General features: G+C 49.9%; 1 protein-coding gene across 2 annotated transcripts in view; it reads right to left on the minus strand.

Moving 5' to 3' along the window:
- The window catches only part of Ush1c (USH1 protein network component harmonin), a 44,453-nt gene that overhangs the window by 16,905 nt on the left and 8,041 nt on the right, over positions 1–19,507 (minus strand). For both annotated transcript variants that reach the window (XM_028788866.1, XM_028788867.1), the window contains exons 2-15: positions 17,303–17,370; positions 16,690–16,833; positions 16,439–16,577; positions 12,685–12,793; positions 12,553–12,577; positions 12,335–12,392; positions 11,978–12,072; positions 9,805–9,889; positions 8,840–8,899; positions 8,632–8,688; positions 8,382–8,524; positions 7,543–7,608; positions 6,397–6,521; positions 2,086–2,135 (exon numbers count right to left, since the gene is read on the minus strand). In XM_028788866.1, the coding sequence (XP_028644699.1) occupies positions 2,086–2,135; positions 6,397–6,521; positions 7,543–7,608; positions 8,382–8,524; positions 8,632–8,688; positions 8,840–8,899; positions 9,805–9,889; positions 11,978–12,072; positions 12,335–12,392; positions 12,553–12,577; positions 12,685–12,793; positions 16,439–16,577; positions 16,690–16,833; positions 17,303–17,370 (1,224 nt within the window). The remainder of the gene's footprint in view (positions 1–2,085; positions 2,136–6,396; positions 6,522–7,542; positions 7,609–8,381; positions 8,525–8,631; positions 8,689–8,839; positions 8,900–9,804; positions 9,890–11,977; positions 12,073–12,334; positions 12,393–12,552; positions 12,578–12,684; positions 12,794–16,438; positions 16,578–16,689; positions 16,834–17,302; positions 17,371–19,507) is intronic.

Raw genomic sequence — 19,507 nt, forward strand, 5'->3', positions numbered from 1 at the left:
AAACTGCCACAGAGCACTGCCCACGAGCAACTATACCCCCTGTACAGATAACCTAGCTGCCCATGAATCTGCCTTTCCTGCCAGGCTAGGAGCTCCTGTACATCATGCCAAACATGCTGCTATGCTCAGGTTTTTATGTTACATTTGGGAGGCAGGTGCTTTACCTATTGAGCCATCTCCCCAGCCTCAGCACACTCAGGAAGTTCTTGTGAAGGATCCTGGACGAATCATGACTCCTCCAGGCCCCACATAGACTGGGACTCCATGAACTGGTGGCATTGAACTGAGAACACTTACTGCCAGGGTAAGACTAGGATACATGAAATCTCTCCTTTCAGATAAGGGGGTTTGACTACTGACGCTCATGGCTGTGGATATACCTTTATACTCCTTAGCTCTAGCTACCGAGAAACACACCGTGTCCAGTGGCTCTGGACAGGATGATGATGGGTTTCAGATGTGAGGGATGTGTCTGTGTCATCCTATTAACTGTCAGTTATATTCATAGCAAATATCTCTTTCCATCGAGGCTGAGATGAGAAATTCAATCAACCGACCAACAATCGTTCTCTTTTGGAAGTGAGAACAAAAACCAAAATATCAGATTTTTCTAGCATGCCAGTGAAACCAGTAATAGGGACTTTAGCCTGACTTAAAACAACTTCCAAGGAACAAGATTTGTGTGTGTAGAACATTCCAGCTCATTTTCATTTCCAGTTATTCATGTCTGGAGAACACACACCCTAGCTGTTTGTGCTTATTATTTTTCCAGTAAAATCTATGTATGTGTGTGTTTATGTGGTGTGTGTGTGTGTATGTATACATATGAGTATGTGCATGCATGTGTGAAATACACACACACACACGCACACGCACGCACACACACGCACACACACGTCCATACACCGGTGTATGAAAGATGCTGTTTTCTTTAGCCAAGTTCTGATAGAGACTATAGTGGGAAGAACTAGCAGTCTAACTCCCCCACAGTCCAGCCTCGGTAGCCTACAACAAGGATAGTTATAAGCATAGCCCAATACAAAACCATAAACTTACATAAAACAACATATTATGTTTGAAAGGCTTTTGCAACTCAATTGTATGTGAACTTTGTAGATGCCAATGCATGTCACGATGTCAAAAGGTTGGACATGACTTCAAGCCATGGACTCAGCTTGTGAGACAGAGGCCACAGTCCTAGGAGACCACACACTCTCTGAGATCATAACAGGGTGGGAAGGGGTCCTGCAGGAGCTGTAGTCTAAGCCTGCTCACTGCTGTGGAATGCTGCGATCCTAGGTCAAAACACACATGCGTGTCAGGAACACCGCTGCTGCTGTGTAAGGGGGTGTGCTGGGGTACCCCAAGCTCATGATGCTGCCACAGCCTTGCTTCTTAGGGCCCTTGCTAGAGACAGCTGAGCTGGATCGAGTGATGTCGTAAATTGAGTTCACTCAGATTTATGCCGGTGGCCTGATTTCTAAATACCAAGCCATCTTGAATGTCTAACGCGCAGCACAGATATTAACTGTGGCATTTTCATAATCAAATACTCATGAAATTTAGTAAGACAAAAGATGAGTATTTTATGAGGCCTGGAGATAGTATAATGAGATTTAGAGAGAAAATTAAAGGTCTCGGAGAATGGAAAGATACATAATCCTAGCCCTGGGCAGAGATAGGTCTAGGCTGTAGTTAGAATTAATATGGCTGCATCCCAGGCTGGGGTGCCAAATTCCACACAATCTCCATCTGGCAGGGCCATCATGAAATGCTTTATGTCATCCACCCTGGTGTTTTACCCCACCTATCCCAGGCTTCTGGTCATTCCTGCTTGGCATAGCAAGACTGAAGTTGCTTGCTCCCAACCAAGACCAACAGAGCCACCCAGGGCTTAGGCAAATCTCGTGCTAAGGAATGCTTGCTCCCTCTCCTGACACCTCTGTCATGGTGCCCCTGCCAGACATCAGTGGACAGAAGTCGAAGGGTCAACTTTGCAAGTGGAGGGGAAAAGAAATGGACAGAAAAGATCACAGCTCACAACAAACTCGGCAGCACACAGTGCCTTGCTCAGGCCTGTCCTACCTTCCGGATGGTTGGGAATTTGCCATCATAACGGTAAAACCACCCAAAGGCTACAAGGACAGAAAACAAATGATGAGACACTGTATCCACCGGCAACAGTTAGGGGTTGGGTTCCCAAGGAAAGTGTGGCATTGTGAAGCCTGACAGCAAAATCATGCTCTCTGGTCCACTTCCCCCTCACCTGATGAGGGATCTGGGGCAGCACAGGCTAGACCATCTGTGTACCTCCCTGGTTCCCAGGGTCAAGGTCACCATCAATGTTTCACCCCAGAACACTGGCTTCTGAAGTTTGAGCCAGAAAACCAGCAAGATCGTCCTTGTGAAAAGACATGCTTTTCCAAGTCACAGAAGCGGACACAAACACAAAGGTCCGTGGAAAGAAAGAGAGGTGCTCCCTAAACAGATGCCTGCTTTCCACATCTAAGAAATGGCTTCAAACAAAAGGCAGCTGGAGCCTCTGCCTGGAACTGCTGCCAGAAAGAGCCAAAGTATCTCACAGCACAGACCACAGCCCCTCTTTTAACATCAAAGAAAGGCAGTCATTCCGGAAGGTTCTGGAATGGCAGTTGTGGTAACAGCAAGCAGGAGATAAGCTTCCAGAAAGCAAATCCCAAACGCAGGTTAGATAAACAAGGCATAGTCCCCTTGCCCAGGCAAAAGCACAGTGGGGCAATAGCCCAGTGGGGCAATAGCCCAGACCTGCGCCCTCAAAGTTAGAGGCAACAGCCCATGCTTGTCTCTCTGTGCTGTTGAGAGTTAGAGCCGTCGAACCAGCTCAGTGGCTCACGTGGGAAGGGGCTAGCGAGTCAGTACTATGGGAGAGGCCAGAGCAGTAGGGTGGGGGGCCTGAGTGGGCAGTAATTAAATATTTGAGCCAGTGGTTCCTCCGCATTTGGCACGTGCCCAATACATTTTCAGCCCAGCCATGAATCTTGTCCCTAAAGTTTGGTACTCAGCGCACAGGCCAAGCAGAAGCCTGGAACATCTTCACAGACCCCAGGGATTCCCACCATGGTCCAGCTCTTTCAAGCTGGCGTCTTTACTATATCTGAAGGAGATGGGCAGAGCAAGCAGGGCAGCCAAGCCGGGGAGCAAAGCAAGGGTGCCAACCTGCTGTCTCTGCTCCTCCGTGCTTCCATCCAAGTGGTCTGCAGGCTCCACTCCCTGATCATCTACTCAGGGGAAAAGAGGGGCAAGCTGATGAACCAAGAGGCTTCAGAAAAGGAGCTGACTAGGAGTCTGGGAACCCCTGACTAGTCTCCAGAAAACTGTGGGGCCAGGGACAAGGGACAACAGCAGGGCTCAAGAGCCTCCAGCTAGTGGTGTATACACATGGTGCTTTAAACCTCAGTAGCCTTAACTGTTCTGTCTGTAAAATGGGCTAAAAGTAGGGTCCTCCAGTCTGACATCAGCAAAAGAACTGTTTTGCAGGGCGTAGGGCTGAAAGTTGGAGGTGCAGGGAGGAGGCTGGCAATCCCTGAGCATCATCTACTTCTGGAGGAGAAGAGCTTTCCATGGGAGAATGGGTCTTCTTACTTCTCACCCCCACCTAGGGCTCGGCTTCCTTTATGGGGCTATTTGAGCTATGTGGGCAGCAGGTAAAGGCTGGGACTCCCAAGAAGGTGACATACACAGGGCATGCGCAGTTAGGATAACAGGGGTCTCAACACTGTGTGGAAAAACCAGCTGTCCATTCCAGTTATAACAACCTGGATCCTGGCTTCCCTGGGACACCAGCAGGAAGTACAGAAGCCTGCCTGTGAACTCTGTTTCATAACATCTCCTGTCTCAGGCTGTGTTCAGCTGCTTTGCTGTCACCTCGGATCACATGCTAGACAAAAGCACATTAATGCTTAGGGAAGACAGTGAGCACAGCGAAGAATTGCTTGGCTTGGAAAAAAAGCAATAACCTCCCATCAACTTTCAAGTCATGGGGTCTGTTGGGCGGGCAATAACTGAGGGTATCCTTGAGGGAGAAGGGACTAGTGATGTCTTGTTTAAGCCCTTCATCTTCTAGCAAAGGGGAGGAGTCCTTCATTGTAAAACTGAACCTCTCCTCCCTATACCCTGCTATTAAGCTCAGGAAGGGTCTCTTAGGCATCTCTGTGATGGTATGCCCTAGCTCTGAGGGCTGGGCAGTGTTGGGTGTGGATGGCCAGCCATGGGGCAGCTGTCATGGCCCCATGGGGGACCAGGTTCGGGAGAGCCACCAATGTAGTCTATGTGCTTAGGCTGCTTCTTGTCCTAGGATCTGGATGTTCCAGGATCTTCTCTGGTTGCTCAAAAAGGCAGAGCCCGTTTCTCACAGGCATGGAAGCCCGAGTCAGATCTAACTTGTTGGCTAGAGGTTGAAGGGAGGTCAAGGAGGAGCTGTCTGGGGGAGTTTCTGTTGGCTCTGCAGCCTTCTCTTACTTCTGTGGTCTTCTATGGAGAGGGCAGGTGAGAAACAGAATGGAGCTTCCCAGAGGCCTGGCTGCATCTGTGGACCAGCCCTCAATACTGTTCTATGTAAATCCTGTCCACTTGGTGAGATCTAGAAGCACCTGGGAGTCAAAGCCCTGGGTGTGCCTGTTCTAGATTAGGTTAGCTCAGGTGGGAACTCCCACCCTCATGTGGGTAGCTCTGTTCCACGGTCTGGGTTACCAGACTGAATATAAAGGTGTGTGTGTGTGTGTGTGTGTGTATGTGTGTGGCATGTTTCTTGACTATGGCCATGATGTGACCAGCAACCTCATACTGTGAACCAAAATGAACTGCTCCTTTCTTAACTTGTTCTGGTCACAGCGCCAGGAGAAGGAACAGACACAGGGCTGATGCCTGTGTGTGAAGACAGATGGCTGCAGTGGCTGTCCCAGGTCGGTGGAGGACTCAGTCATCAATTGGGGCTTGGGTTCTGCCTCAGGAGAGCATAACCCGAGCAAAGGGACACTCTTGTCAGGAAAATTAAAAAGCATTAAATAAATACCTGGGCTTGTGAAAGGCCTTTTATTTTCCACAATCCCTGAGCCTGTGAAGCTGAGACCCAGTTTCTAGAGGAGTTCTACACTAACTCAGATTACCGTTGTGAAAAGCAATTAAAATCGATTTCTCTCCTTCTGAAGCTCCCCTTTCACTCACAAGAGAAACCAGCTCCTGTCTAAAATACCAATTATTCACTGGAAATTTATCTCAGGCTACATCCTCAGCAAATACAGACTAGCATGGGGAAGGCTGATGAGAGGGTGCTTTGTTGTCCCTGAGAGATGAGACCTGTGCCCTGCTGCTAGGGGAGAGTGAAATGGAAGAATCTAGAAGTCTTGCATGGTTGGTTTGTTGTTGGCAAAGGGGTTTCCCTATAAGGTACAGGTGGGAATCTGGAGTTGGGTAAGTTAGCTAGACACCATCTCATTGTAGAACCTTGGTTCTGGGGTGCAGGGATACCCCTATCTGGAGGTTCCCACAGTCTAGGCCTGAGCACAAGGTTAGAGAACCTGCCCATGTCAATTATAAATAGAAAGAGATAGGGTGTGGGAGTGAAGACCCAGCCAGGAACGAGGGACTTGTGATGACCGTGGCCCACACTGTTTGGAGCCCCTCTCCTTTACCAGCTCCTGGTGGGTGGGGTTGAGGGCAGGTGAGTAGGGCGCTTCTGATGGAGGCCTGAGCTGAAGCTGGAGGAAGAACACATCACTGCTAAAGCAGAGATGGGAAGGGCAGGGAGAGCTTCGGCCCAGTGTGGTACAACCCCCAGACTCCAGTGGGCACATGGGGGTCTCATGCTCCTTCCTCTGCCTCCATCCTCAGAGTACAGTGGCAGGAAAGCTGCCCACATGCAGGTGATGATGTAGGTGATGGAGCCCTTTGACCCACTCCTCCCTAGCTGCCTGTCAACCTTGGACCACCAGAGATCTACTCTTGTTCTCCATGCTGGTTTCAACCCAGCCCAAGTTCAGAATCAGGCCAGAAGACACCATGACATCCAACACACTCAGGCAATCATCCTATAAACCAGTTCCACATCCACCAATCTCTCTGTCTCCTCTGCATTATCCCAACGATCTGCAGCATCCGTGTCATTCAGAACAATATGGGAGCTGATGCATGGACCACACGGATCCCCCCAGACAAGGAGGGAGAGCAGATCCCTCCTAATCCGAGGCTCTAGCTGATGCTCACCCATTCACACTACCTCTCCTGGGGGAAATGCAGCCCAGACAGCCCTGGGATATTCACCTGGGGAGGAGCTGATGAGGGGAGGAAGACTGTATTTCTATTTAGCGCCCTTAGCCTCAGGGCCTGGAATGGCCCCATCCCATCCCAGGCCATACATACACTTGGGCTTGCGAAGGGGCACCGGGTGCACCTCTGCGGTGATGGTCTTAGGTAGAATGAGCTGTTCCTTCGAACCCCAGTCTTCTTCCCACTGCTTCTTAAACTTCTCTTCCTCTTCCGAGATCCTGAAATGAGACCCCCACACCCCTGTGACTGGTTGCAGAACCTTCAGGGGCCCACTTGTTGCTGCCAGACAACACGGACCAGCGTGGGAAGGGATGTTTCAAGGCTCAAGCCCAAGCTAGGACCATCACTGCAGTGGGGTGTCTGAGTGGAGTGCGCACGCAGCCTCAGCAATGCGCTCTGGCTGCACTGAGACAAGAGGCTTGGCTAGAATTAAAGAGGGGTTTGGAGAAAAGAGAATTTGTAGCACAGTCAGTGGATCTGCAGGTGGCTTGCCACACTCCCATGAGCGTGCTTAGGTTCAGCGCTAAGAGCAGCCTGAGCCCTGTACTGAGTTATGTTCTGCCTTGTATAGAACAAAAGCTTCAGGCTGTGCCTTGCCCTGAGCGAGTCCATTATGCAAAGCAACATTTGTCTCTGTTTTGAGTAAAAATGCAGAGGAGGGGTGATGACTCGGCTAGGTGTTTGTGCTTGTAGACACTACCACGTGTCCAGGGCCATCCGTGGTAGCTCCTCCTAAGAGTAAAGAGGTACCACTGGTAAACTTACCAAAGTAGGCTGGGAACATATAAATACATGAGTGTATGGAGTGAACCCCAAAACTCACCCAGCACGTTAGAATAGTGAAGGGAGGAACACCCCAACCTGGACCCCAAAGAGAGAAGGATGCATGACATTGTAATGGTGACAGCTTCATTCCCCGTCATCCGACCATCCAGAGTATGTCAAATGGTTGACATGCATCGAGACTGACAGCCAGGCAGTTCCCACCTGTCCCTGGGGCTTCTGCTCATACATCGCCACAAGGCTTGTAACATTCAGTGTGGGCGTAATCATAGCAACTATGGTCACAAGAGAAGAGGGAGCTTGGGATTATTGGGTGGGTTTGAGCCAATGAAGTCAATGCAGTTTGTGGATTTCGTATGGTTCTATGTCACAGAATGACAGATGTGTCTGTGTTTCTGACTACATGTGCTCAGCACACGCAGCCATGGGCACTCAGGCTGGACCCCATACACTCACTGTTCCATCTCCTTCCGGTATCTCTCATTCTCCTCAGCGGCCTTCTGGGCGATTTCCTTTCTCCTCCTGAAATACAGATAGAGGTTTGCCTGTGTGAGTCTCTGCACAGAGAGCTAACTCTCCTGTGGTCCTGGGTAGTTTCATCTGGCACTGCTGGCAGGGAATCTGTGCCACAGGAGACTACGTCAGGGGCACATGAGGACCAGCTGCTGTGCAAAGGGAAAGCCAGCAAGCTCAGCAGGCTAATTCTGTGATGGAGGAGATGGAGTGGTCTTCTTTTCCCTTTTCCAAACACTTAGTGAGCACCCAAAATGTGTCAGAGTTGGTAGATTGACAGTGGTGTTGATTTATGAGTTTCTTATCCAGTTAATTTTTTCAGTCTGCTGTTTCAGACATGCAGAGGTGGGGCCTATCATCACAATTAGGGGCCCCCATGGTGACTGCCAGGCTCCAGACCCAGAGTGTTTCCTCCCAGCCTGGCCACCTATGATTCTGTACATAGGCAGACTGAGACTCAGCCTTCTTGCCTATTTAATGGGTTGATGCTGTCTACCTCCCAGGGATACTAAACTGGCCACATAATAGATAAACAGAGTCCAGAATGCAAATGAGACACAATAGGCAGGCGCATGCTCACTATGGCTGTCGGGATCCTCTCTTGTATAGTACTGGTGTCTGAAAGCCAGGTCTCTTTCAAAGCAAGGAGCCAGGCTGTCTAACAAGATGGACACCTATTCTGCCACTGAAAGCACAACAGAAAGAGTGCAAATGGCCCAGGACAGGCAGGCAGAAGTCTGCTGCGGCTGGTCTGGGGTGTAGGTCCCCAGGATGCCACTTACTGGCGCTCCATCTCCTGCTGCTCCTGGAGGATCTTGTTAGACTCCATGGCCAGCCGCTTCTGCATGAGGAGCTCTTGTCGCTGCAGCTCCCGCTGCCGTGCCTCCTCCAGCCGTTCCCGGTCTGTCATGAACAGCTCCCGGCCCTGTCAGGGGTGGGAAAGGGAGCTCAGGCCCTGGGGACTATGGGCATCCTCTGCTACAGGGGTCATGGTCAGGGGTCATGGGGGCTATCGCCACATCCTGGACTCACAGCTCCAGCAATGATGGAGATGGTCAGGCTGCGGCTGCTCTTCAGGACATTCACAGCCTGTGGAGGGAGGCAGGGGCATGGTCAGTTGGGGCCTGTCACGCAGATTGGAGCAGCACAGGCCAAGAACATAAGGGCCTCAGCCATTGTGGCACTGGCTGGAAGAAGTGCGGGGAGAGGAGCTACAGTGGGTGAGGACATTGCATCTCACCTCCTTGTGGTCCAGGTTGGTGAAGTCGATACCATTGACTTCTACAATCTGGTCTCCTGTCTGGGAGAGAAAGAGAAAGGGGTCAGTGTGTGTGTGTGTGTGTGTGTGTGTGTGTGTGTGTGTGTGTGTATAATCCCTACATCATTCATCTACAGGAGGGTCTCCTGGCATGCTAAACGTACAAGCCAGTGGTCACACAGCCACATCTTTTTCCAGTTAACAGACTAGGTGGCAAGCTCTGATAAAGCTTTGGAAGGACCCCAGGCTCATCCAGGCACCCCTCCATCCCATAATTGTCTTATTGTCTATCAAACAGCATACTATTAGAAGTTATGATCTTTTGCTAAGTTATAATGTTTCCTTTACAAGGTTTAGTTAATGGACACAGAAGGCTTGGGGCTTCCCATACAGCGCAGGCTATGTCGGACCCTCAGTATAGTAAAAAGTCATGGCTGATACTTATTATCAGTGTTATGTGCCTGGCGTATATCCAGCCTAAATGCTAATTCAATTTACACAACAACTCTGGAAGGAAAGTTCTAGAATCCTTATCTTGTAGGTGAGGAATTTGTCTCAAGAAGTGATCAACAGTCACAGCTCTGAAGGGACACCATGTAGATTGATTTCCAGCCCCAAGTTCTAGTGTATAGCCTTGGAAGAAACAATGCCTGGTCTTGGGTTCCTCAGCATGGGGGAACACTAGTACCTAATCCTCAGAGTTGTAGCAAGGCTTAGAATGCAGAATGTCAACCCTGATTATTATCACTACAAACTTACAGCCACTGGCTGCTGGAGCTGAAGTGGGCTAGCAAGGGATCTAATATCACTTCTCTACAATGGTCTCCCATTAGAGACCACTAGAAAGTCACTAGCCAGCGCTGGCCAGGAAAAGGCTGTGTGAGAAGATGCAGCATCTGTCAGTGTGTGACCTGTCCCCCCACCCCCGCATCCATCTCGACTCTTACCTCTAACCCCACCTCTGCAGACAGGGAGCCAGGCTTCACATGGCTGACAAAGATGCCAGGCTTCTGGATGGGACCACTGGAGATGCTGTGGGAGGCAGAGATGTGGGTAAAGCTCTGCCCTTGCAGCTTGTCCCCTGAAGCTCTCTCTGTTCATTCTCAATGACCAGCCTGTAGCCTTCTGTCTAGATGGCCAGACCTCAGGATACAGGTCACCCATAAACTCAAGGCCCCAGGCCCTCTGTATCTCCCCTCCCTTCCAGTCCATTTCCACTGCTGTCCTAGGCAGAACCTGCTTATGATTTCGTCTCCTCAGCCTCTCACCCAACATACTACACATGCTTTTTGTTTTCTCTCCAGAATTTTCCTGTTCATTCCTTATAAGATTTCACCAGGCCCCTATTAAGCTAATTGCCCCCAAGGTTACTAGCGCTTCTAAATTATAACTAGCAAGGATAGCTCTTGTGGTGTTATTTCCTCTCCCAGGTTTGTGGCAGACATCAGTAATCAATCACAGCACTCATTCTCACCCAGCTGGGTACCAACTTAGAACCTTTCACAGACGTGTACTGCAAGATGCCACTGCTAACTGATGAGAGGTAGGAAGCATATTTACCACCCCTGACAGAGGGTGTAGCTCCACTAGCATCTTTATCACACAACATTGCAACTATCTGTGTGGTTAACTTCTATATTAGGCAACATTGTAACTCTCTGTGTGGTTAATACATTAGGTAACATTGTAACTATTTATGATGTTAACTCCAATGTTAGGCTGCCATCTTCCAGAAAGAAGGGAGCTGAAATTTTATTTTTATTTGTTTATTTATTTTGAGATAGGTCTCATCTAACGTAGACTAAAATCAAGCACTGAGATGTAGCCAAGGTTAACCTTGGGTGCCTGGGTCTTGCCTCCATTTTACAAGTGCTAGATTTACAGGTGTGCACCACCATGCTCAGTCTATACTGTGCTAACGACCAAAAGCAGGCCTTGGTGCATGTTTGCACTGTATCAGCTTAGCTATATCCTCATACCCAAAGACAGACATCAAAAGTCATTTATGGAGGCAGGAGTGGTGGTCCACACCTTTAATCTCAGCACTTGGGATGTAGAAGCCGGCAGATCTCTGTGAGTTTGAGGCCAGCCAGGGCTGCACAGTGAGGCCCTGTCTCAAAAGCAAAGCAAAGCAAAGCAAAGCAAAGCAAAGCAAAACAAATAATTTTGGGGGATGGAAAGATGGCTCATCAGATAAGAGCACTTGATCCTCATGAAGAGAAGTCTGGAGTTTGGTTCCCAGCACCCATATCAGGCAGCATATGACTCCAGTTCCAGAGGATACAATACCCTCTACTGCCCCCAGTGGGCACCCACACTCAAGTCTACAAACACAAGCACACACACACACACACACACACACACACACACGCACACATACACATAAGTAAAATTTTTTAAATTAAAAAATTATAAAAGTGTTAAATGAATGCATATAAAATAAATTATAAGAACAACTTAATGAATAATAACTAACATTTGCTAGCTGATTACTACTTGCTGGGTACCGAACACACACTTTGTTTTGTTTATAACAGCACTGTGACATACTATTATCCCTCCCAGGTATAAATAGAGGAAGAAACTTCGGTTAGGAGTGGCCTGGGGCGCAGTCACTGCTCCAATTCTGAGGGTAGGCACATGGTATGTAGGGTTGGAACAGATATCCCAGCAACTGTAGTACCTGCATCTCAACAAGACCACTACACACGGCCCAAAGCTCCTATGTGTGGTTGCTTGTTTTATGAGACAGGGTTTAGCCATCCAAAGCTAGCCTCAAAGCTCTTTCTGATGGTGCTATAATTGCAGGCTTTGCTGGCCCCTTTTTTGGGAAGGTTCCAGAACCATCGGTGACAAGAGAACTATGAATAGCTGGAGAACGTATTTCTGCAGTAATGGGAGGACTCATCCCAGGGAATGGAGTTCTATCTCTGGCTCTCAACTTCCGCATCATCACCAGGGCACAAGCCCCATAGCCAGTGGACAAGGGTCCTCAGGAGCAGTGACGAGGAAAAGGAGAGAAGGTGCTGGGGAGCCTGGGGTCTACCAGCCGTCACTGAGCCCTTGGCACGCCACCCACCTAAAGACTGGTGACAGAGCCCAGGCATACCTGCTACCTACCTGCAGCCCAGGCCCCGAGAGCCTACTAGACTGATAAACACCTTCTTCTCCTTGGTTGTTCGATTACCAGGTGAGCCCAGGCCACCTCGCACACCCTGAAGGAGGGACAGAATCGGGTTACTGGGTCTACAGGCATTCAAGTGGCCTTTTGAGCTTGAGACCTCCAGATTAAGTACCCAATATTCACAGAGACCAGAGACATCGTATCCTTTGGGGGTGTGGGTCTGAAGGCCTACCATGCTATAGGGGTGTGCCAGGTACCCTAGCTGCCTATGGGAAACCCCAGAGTTTACATTCCCCAGAGCCATCCCTCCTTCAAGGCCAGCTGCCCAACCCCCAGGGCAGGTAGTCTCTTACCCCAGACTCCGACACGAACTGATCCACATACTGCCATTTGAGGGGCTCCTCAGGAGAGCTGAGAAGGCGACAGACAAGGTGGAGACAGTAAGCACACTAGAGGGAGCTGGGAGCTGTTTCACTTCCTCGCTAGCCCAGGAGCAATGTTAGTTCAGGGGCTGGGGGCGGGGCAGATCCCAGGACTCCTGGCCTGCAGACTCACAGATAGGCCTGCTTACCTCTTCACAGGGATCAGGCCAATGTCTGTGGGGGAAGAAACAGCAGGTTAGGGAAGCTCCTATGCCCTTGGAGTTGAGGCCACCTCCCACCCACTCCATCACAAAGTGCCTCTTGTATTCCACCTCACTCACGTCTCACTTTGATAGACACGGTCTTCTTGGTGCGGATCAGGTTGATGACTTCCTCATGGGTACAAGAAGAGATGGAATAGCCATTGATCCGTACGATCTCATCCCCAACCTTCGCACAGAGAGACGTGACACAGAGACATGGGGGGAGAGTGCCAAGCAGAGGAGCAGGCCCACTCCCAGATACTCCCAGCCCCAGAAGGGGCTGTCACCAAGCAAAAACTTTAATCTGCACTCTAGTGCCATTGCCAAACTACCCCAACTGTAGCACGGCAGGTAACACTTTTCAGTTCCAGGATGGAGAAAGCAAGCTCTGGGGTGGGGAGAGGCACACAGTTGGTGGTAATAGAGCAGAGGCAGGGTCTAGAATTCTGTCACTGTCTCTTGGTTCCTCTGTCACCCCCACCTAGGTGCAATCAGGTTCTGGAATCCAACATTCTTGTCTGGCCTTTGTCCCTCCCTGTCCTAGAAGCACGCTTTTGTCTCTGTCAATTACCAACATGCACTGTGAGCCAAAATGAGGACCCATGACTCTCGACCCAATCTCATGTCACTAACACAAACGTATTCTCTCTTTTGTTCCATCCCATGCAAAGTCAATGAAGTCAAACTGACTTCTGCGTCTTGATTCTGAGAGCAGGCAAAGAACAGGGAATGAGCACAGCTCTTTGCTCTGGTTCTCCGGGGTTCAAATCCTTTTTAAATTCTAAGTAGTTCTATGACATGAGTCAAGTCTCTTGGATTCTCTGAACCATAGTTTCTTTCATATATAAAACTGGGAATGCCATGGAACTATTGAGGATTAAACAAACATATGTGTAAGTGTGTAAGGCCAGCCCGTATGGGGGCCCACAGCAGCTTCTGAATAAATGTTTATTCTTAAGGAGGCCTACAGAGCCGGTTCTAAGAGGCAGAGCATGATGACACTGCCCCCTGCTGGCCATCACTGCTGCCACCGCCAAAAAACCGAAAGATCCTTGGACATCAACATCTCCTAAGACAGGGGCCTGAGGTAGGAAGGGCAAGAGACAGGGGTGTGAGGCAATGGTGTATTGCCCAAGAACACAAAGGCAGTTGGTGCAACACGGGAACAGAGCTCAGGGGTCATGCAGTCGGAGGCTGGTCTCTTGGAGAAGGGTTGGTACAAGTGGGGGACTCAGGCTAGACTGGGGGCACACTTTCTCCAGGTCAGTTCCCAGCCTACAGTTACCTCTCATTACCACCAGGAAAGGGCACGCCCCTCTGTCTGGGACACAAACACCCATCTTCTTAGGGTCCTGACAGGAGGGCTCATGAAAGACCTTGCTGCATTTCTAACTTCAAAGAAAGCATCTGGATAGCTTCCTGCATCTATTTTTTTAAAAAACTCCAAAGGGCAGAAACTTGTGTTTCTGCTCTGCATAGAATATGTCAAAAGGTCTTTATGTGGGGACCACAGTGGCACTATGAAGAGACAGGGCATCAGGGAGGCAAAGTGATTTGTTCAAAGTCACTCAGTGAGCGAAGAGGCTGCTGGGATATGTTGTCAGGTCTCCATGATGGACAACATATGTTGGCTCTTGGGTGTCTGGAAAAGGAGGGCATGTGGCCAAGCCTGGCTGCAGTTCCTTGCATGTTGCCTGCTATGGAGTCCTGCCTCTTGTTCAGAGCCCTGGAGTCTCACAAGAAGGCAGGGATTACCCTGTACATCATATAGCAGGGACAGGGAAGGCAGGCAGAATCATTTTCTCCACAAGTAAACAGCCAGCTGCGTACTTACATGAGTAAAGGCCACAGTTAAACATAAAGAAGGTATTGAACAAAGCTTAAGTTTCTTGAAGGGGACAGGAGCAGCGTGGCTAAAGTCCCAGGACTAGGACATGTTGGAGGGTTCAAGCCCCTGCAGGGCCCCCAGCGTCTCAATGCAAATCCCTCTTGACTTCTAGAATCTTCTCTGAGCTGTTCTGCAACATGAGAAACTTGAACCCTGGTTTGGTCAGTGGATGAAGGCGATTTTTTCTCCTAGCTCCTCCTGAGTGGAGTTCCCTGTATTGCAACTACAGGAACTTGCCCAGGACCCTAGTCGGAATGATTCCCCCATGGCCCTTGGATAGGGTTACAGGATCAACTTCCCTCTCCCTCCTCGCTCTACACAGAACCTTGCAAAAGAGCCTTTGTATGGAGCTCATAGTAACATGACAGTCTGAGGGATAGTGGGACAAAGAGGAGATGGGCCCCACAGCCCCAGAAAGGGGGAGTGCTATTTCATAAGCCTGAGAAGCAGGTGGGAAGGTGGATGTCGGGGTTTCCTGTGCCCCATGCCCTCCTTCATGGGTCTCTGTAGAGAAGAGCTTGTCCTTAGAGGAGAGCTTGTGCTGGAAAAACAGAGGGGCCCAGCTGTCCCCAAGGGGAGAGCTCATTATGCTCTCTCCTCTGGTCGTGTTTCTGGGCTGGAAAATGTGCCACCGAGGGAAGGAACAATGAGGGGCTGAAATTTCAGATGCCACCAGGAGCTCTGAGACAGGGATTGCAAACAAAGCCCTGACTGTCAGCTTGTTGTCCCCACCCCCCTCCTCCTTGGTCTCGCACCATTAGCTCTAGAGCCCCCTGAAGCCCCTGGCTTGTCCCCAGATGGGGATGTTGATAACAAAATCTCTGGAAGTCTCTTTACCCGGAGAGACAAAAGCAGCCCTCAGACCTGGAGGCCTGCCTGTCCCTGCTCAGACACAGAAGTGTGAGGACTTCAGGGGAGAAGCCTGGGGTACTGACTTGGCTCCAGAAGACCCAAGTTCAAAGCCCGTCTCTGCTTCGGCCTCTGCACCTCTGTGAACACTGCAGAATGGGGCTGATTCATCTGATATATACGGACTTGCTGGAGGTGGTCACCAATTCCCTGTTCTGTATGGACCGTCAGTCACACAGCCCTGGTGTATCAAGAAGCTGTGGTGACTGTCTCATTCACATCCCTAATTTTCAAACAGCCTGATCAGACCGATGGCTTTACAGAGGGAAAAGTGAAGTCCAAGGTCAGGTCCGCTAAAATCTCATGATTCAAGGAAGGCAAGGCAGGAGCTGAATGGGATGGTCCAGAGGCAGTGTCTATGTTCTTATTCATCACAATGCGTTAAACTGAGAGGTCGCTGCATCAAGCTGCAGGTGCCTGCCTTGACTCTGCTCCTCCTTCAGGAAGTAGGGCATTTGGGGATGGGCTCAGTGGCAGTAGCAAAAGGCAGCAGTCAGATTCCTGTCTTGACCCAAGAAAGCAGGCAAGGGCTGGATAGAGTTTAGTGGTGGAATGTTTATGTGTGAGGGCAGACACAGACACATTGACACACAGACAGAGACACATACACACAGTTTAGTGGTGGAGTGGTTTGCATAGTATGTGTGAGAACAGACACAGACACACACTCATAGTGTGAGTGGTGGAGTGTTTGCCTAGTATATATGAGGACAGGGACACACATACACACATGACACACACAGATACACACACACACACCACACACACCACACACATGTACATAGTTCAGTGCTACAGTGTTTGTCTAGTATGTGTGAAGATAGGGACACACACACATATAATACAGAGAGAGAGAGAGAGAGAGAGAGAGAGAGAGAATGAATGTGTGTGTTTTCCTGTATTCTGGAGGCTTCCAAACACTTCCTTCCTCCCCAAAGGCTTAAGAAAATGGGAGTCCACATTGTACCACACAGTGAATCAGGAGGAGACAGGCATCCGAGACCTGGCCCTATTCTACTGGCACTGTTGACTTACCTGCAGCCCAACGCTGTCTGCCTGGCCACCTTTGATGAGGTGGGAGATGAAGAGTCCACAGCCGAATTCCAGGCCTCCACGCACACTGAGGCCGAGGCCTTCTGGGTGCAGACGGTCCAAGCGTACCTCCTTCAGTTTCCTGTTACAGTGATGGGGGATTGGTGATGGCCCAGCTGAGGCCGGAGGGCTAGCACTGTGCACCCAGCCTGGAGCCACCCAGGCCTCGCCTCTGGCCTGGGCACTGGACGCACCTGGAACGTCGGGGTGTGAGCTGATCATACTCCACCTGGTGCTTCAGTGGGATCAGGGGTCGGATGGCATCAAACAGCGGCAGGCGGTTGGGCTCATTGATCACCAGCTTCAGGTCTCCCACGAGCACAGCCACATCCATGGTCCTTTGGAGATATCAGAGGGTGGGTAAGTGTCTGAGGCATCAGCTGGCCATGACCTTTGTCCCACCCCTGCACTTCTGGGCCTTAACAGAGTTTATAAACACACACTGAATGAATCTGAAGCAAGCTGCATGACCAGAGACAACAGATAAAATGGCTGGGGGACAGCTGGCTTTCTTGTTCTGTCCTAACATTTATATTCTATTGAACCTATTGGGGTAGCTACCCAATCAGACTGGAAGCATCCTGAGGGCAGAGATCAATCTTTCATGCTCATATAACCCTGAATCTCAGTCCAGAGCCAAGTAGGAACTGTTCATGTAGACATACACTGCAGCTGTGAGCAAGTAAAAGCAGCGTATACATGTGTTCTCAGGAGAGCAGAGAATGTGCTGTCTTAGGACATTACCCACTTTGGGTTCCTGTGACACAGATGGCCTGCCTGAGCTTGCCGACACAGACACACACTTACTGGTGATACATCCGCAGCACATCGTAAAGATAGTCCTTCTCAGCATCATTTTCAATTAGAAAATCCACCTGAAAAATCCAAAGAGCAGAATTATAGCTGCAGGTCCCTGGTATACCCAGCATGCCCAGAGCAGACCTGGGGAGGAGAGGTCACTGTCTGGAATGCCCGCAGCAGCTCCCAAGGCTAAGGATGGGAAGAGAAGAGGAAGACCAGGCATCAAACTATCCGACATGTCAGAGCTGTATATAACATCCCAGAATAGCCCAGAAACACCTTATCCCCAGGCAAGGTGACAGAGGCACACATGGGTTGAACACATAAGTAAACACGGACCCCCATTCAACAATGGCATACTCCCATGTTACTGCTGCCACACTGACAGCTGTGTTACCTGTGTCGGGAAGAAGCCTACAGTCTCACCTGATGGTGGCTGTAGTGGCGGATAAATGCCTTGAGGAAGGATTTGGGCCACTCACTCAGATAACACATTCCACCAGCAGAAGCACCTTATCGTCAAATCTCTCTGTGCTGCCTATGCACTTGGCCCTGGCCTGGCTGGCCTGGAGTTCTGTCCACTAGTTAGCCTCCTGGCCACTCCTCCATCCTCAATGTCCCCCTAGGGGGAGGATTAGGTTACATCATTCCAGCTTTTGCTGACGTCAATAGCTAGGGCTCCGAGGTCATCTACAGAAGCTGTTTCATTAGCACCTCTGTCCCTGGGGAGCTGGAGACCTAGGAGTCCCAAATTCTGTACTTTAGGAAAGTTCAGGGCAACTCTCCATGGGCTGCGTCCCTAGCTTTCCATTTAGCAAGACTAGGCAGTAAGGCAAGGCAGGGCTCATATCACTGTGGGTCCAGTCTTTGCCCTTCACAGGAGAAGTTGTGGTCTACTGCCTGCCTAGAGCTTGGGGCAAGACCATGGCTTCTCTGTGGGTACTTTAAGGACTTTGAAAGACCCCAGAGAGTCTGTCTGTCCCAATGTAGAGAGGACCACGAGGCCCAGCCCTGGGGACTTTGGACCTGGGCAGGGAATGCAGATTCCCACTTTCCGTTAAGAAGTCTTCTTCCTCCTATATCTGCATGAGCATTTGACTGAGGACAGGAGGAACCCAGAAGCCTGTGCCCCAGGCTGAGCTCCAAGGGTTCAAAGAGTGTGTGACAGTGACTCTCAAAGCTCCCCCAGCTGAACCCTCTCTCCTTACTGTACGAAGCTCCCATTAGCTAAGACGTGGGGAAAGGGCATCACAGATGGTACTAAATCACCTAGGACCAGCGCCAGAAAATCTCCATATATAAAATCATGTCAGTTGAGTGCTTCATAGCTTCTTAGTGCATGAAAGATCAAAGCCAAGGGGTGGAGATGTAGCCCAGTGTCAGAGAGATTAGCTGTCACTCAAGAGGTTCTAGAGGTGACCATCATCATGGAAGGAAAGTCCCACAAAGCCCCTTCTCTCAATTCAGTCAAGTCTGTGTCCTAGGCTGCCACTCTTCTGGCTGCGTGCATCTCCTTTTAGCTCCTTGTACGAGCCAGACTCTCTGCAGCCTCAGGATTAGGCATATGCAGCTTCCCCTCTTACTTGCATGGTGGCTTCTTTCCCATGGAGACCTTCCTTAATAACCAACCTACTCCAACCTACTCCCTGTTTTGCTGGGACATAACTAATCATCCGTAACTTAAGGTTTGTAACTTTTTGGAATTTGTCTTAATAAAGAAAAGGTGTAGGTCAACTCTGATCTGTGGTCCTCGTGACTAATGAAGAGTAAATAATAACTAAGCCTTGAATTGATTTATTAGTTCTCTGCCTCTTGGTCTGGCCATACCCTCAGGAATAAGGGCCACAGGGTCAGAAGGGGTGTCAAATACTCTTGCAGTGCTCCCAGGAACTCCTATGGTGACATTTGTTCAAAGCATCAGCCTTGTGTGTCCCTTATTTTCATACCATAATCAGGGAGTATGGCAGAGGTTACCCCAGGTCTCAGCCACCAAGCAGAGCTGGGACCTGAACCCCATGTCTGATGCCAAGCCAACTCTCTTGCTGTTGTGACATGTCCTGATATGGCCTTCAAGGACAAAGAGCACCCAAGTCCCCTTTAGAACATAACATCCAACCCTCTGCTGCAGAGGCATTTCTAATCCTCACCTCTCTCCTCTCCACTGGTGTGTGTGTGTGTGTGTGTGTGTGTGTGTGTGTGTGTGTGTGTGTG

The sequence above is a fragment of the Grammomys surdaster genome, unplaced genomic scaffold (genome assembly GCF_004785775.1).
Source record: "Grammomys surdaster isolate TR1022 unplaced genomic scaffold, NIH_TR_1.0 125769, whole genome shotgun sequence".
NCBI classification, from domain to species: domain Eukaryota; kingdom Metazoa; phylum Chordata; class Mammalia; order Rodentia; family Muridae; genus Grammomys; species Grammomys surdaster.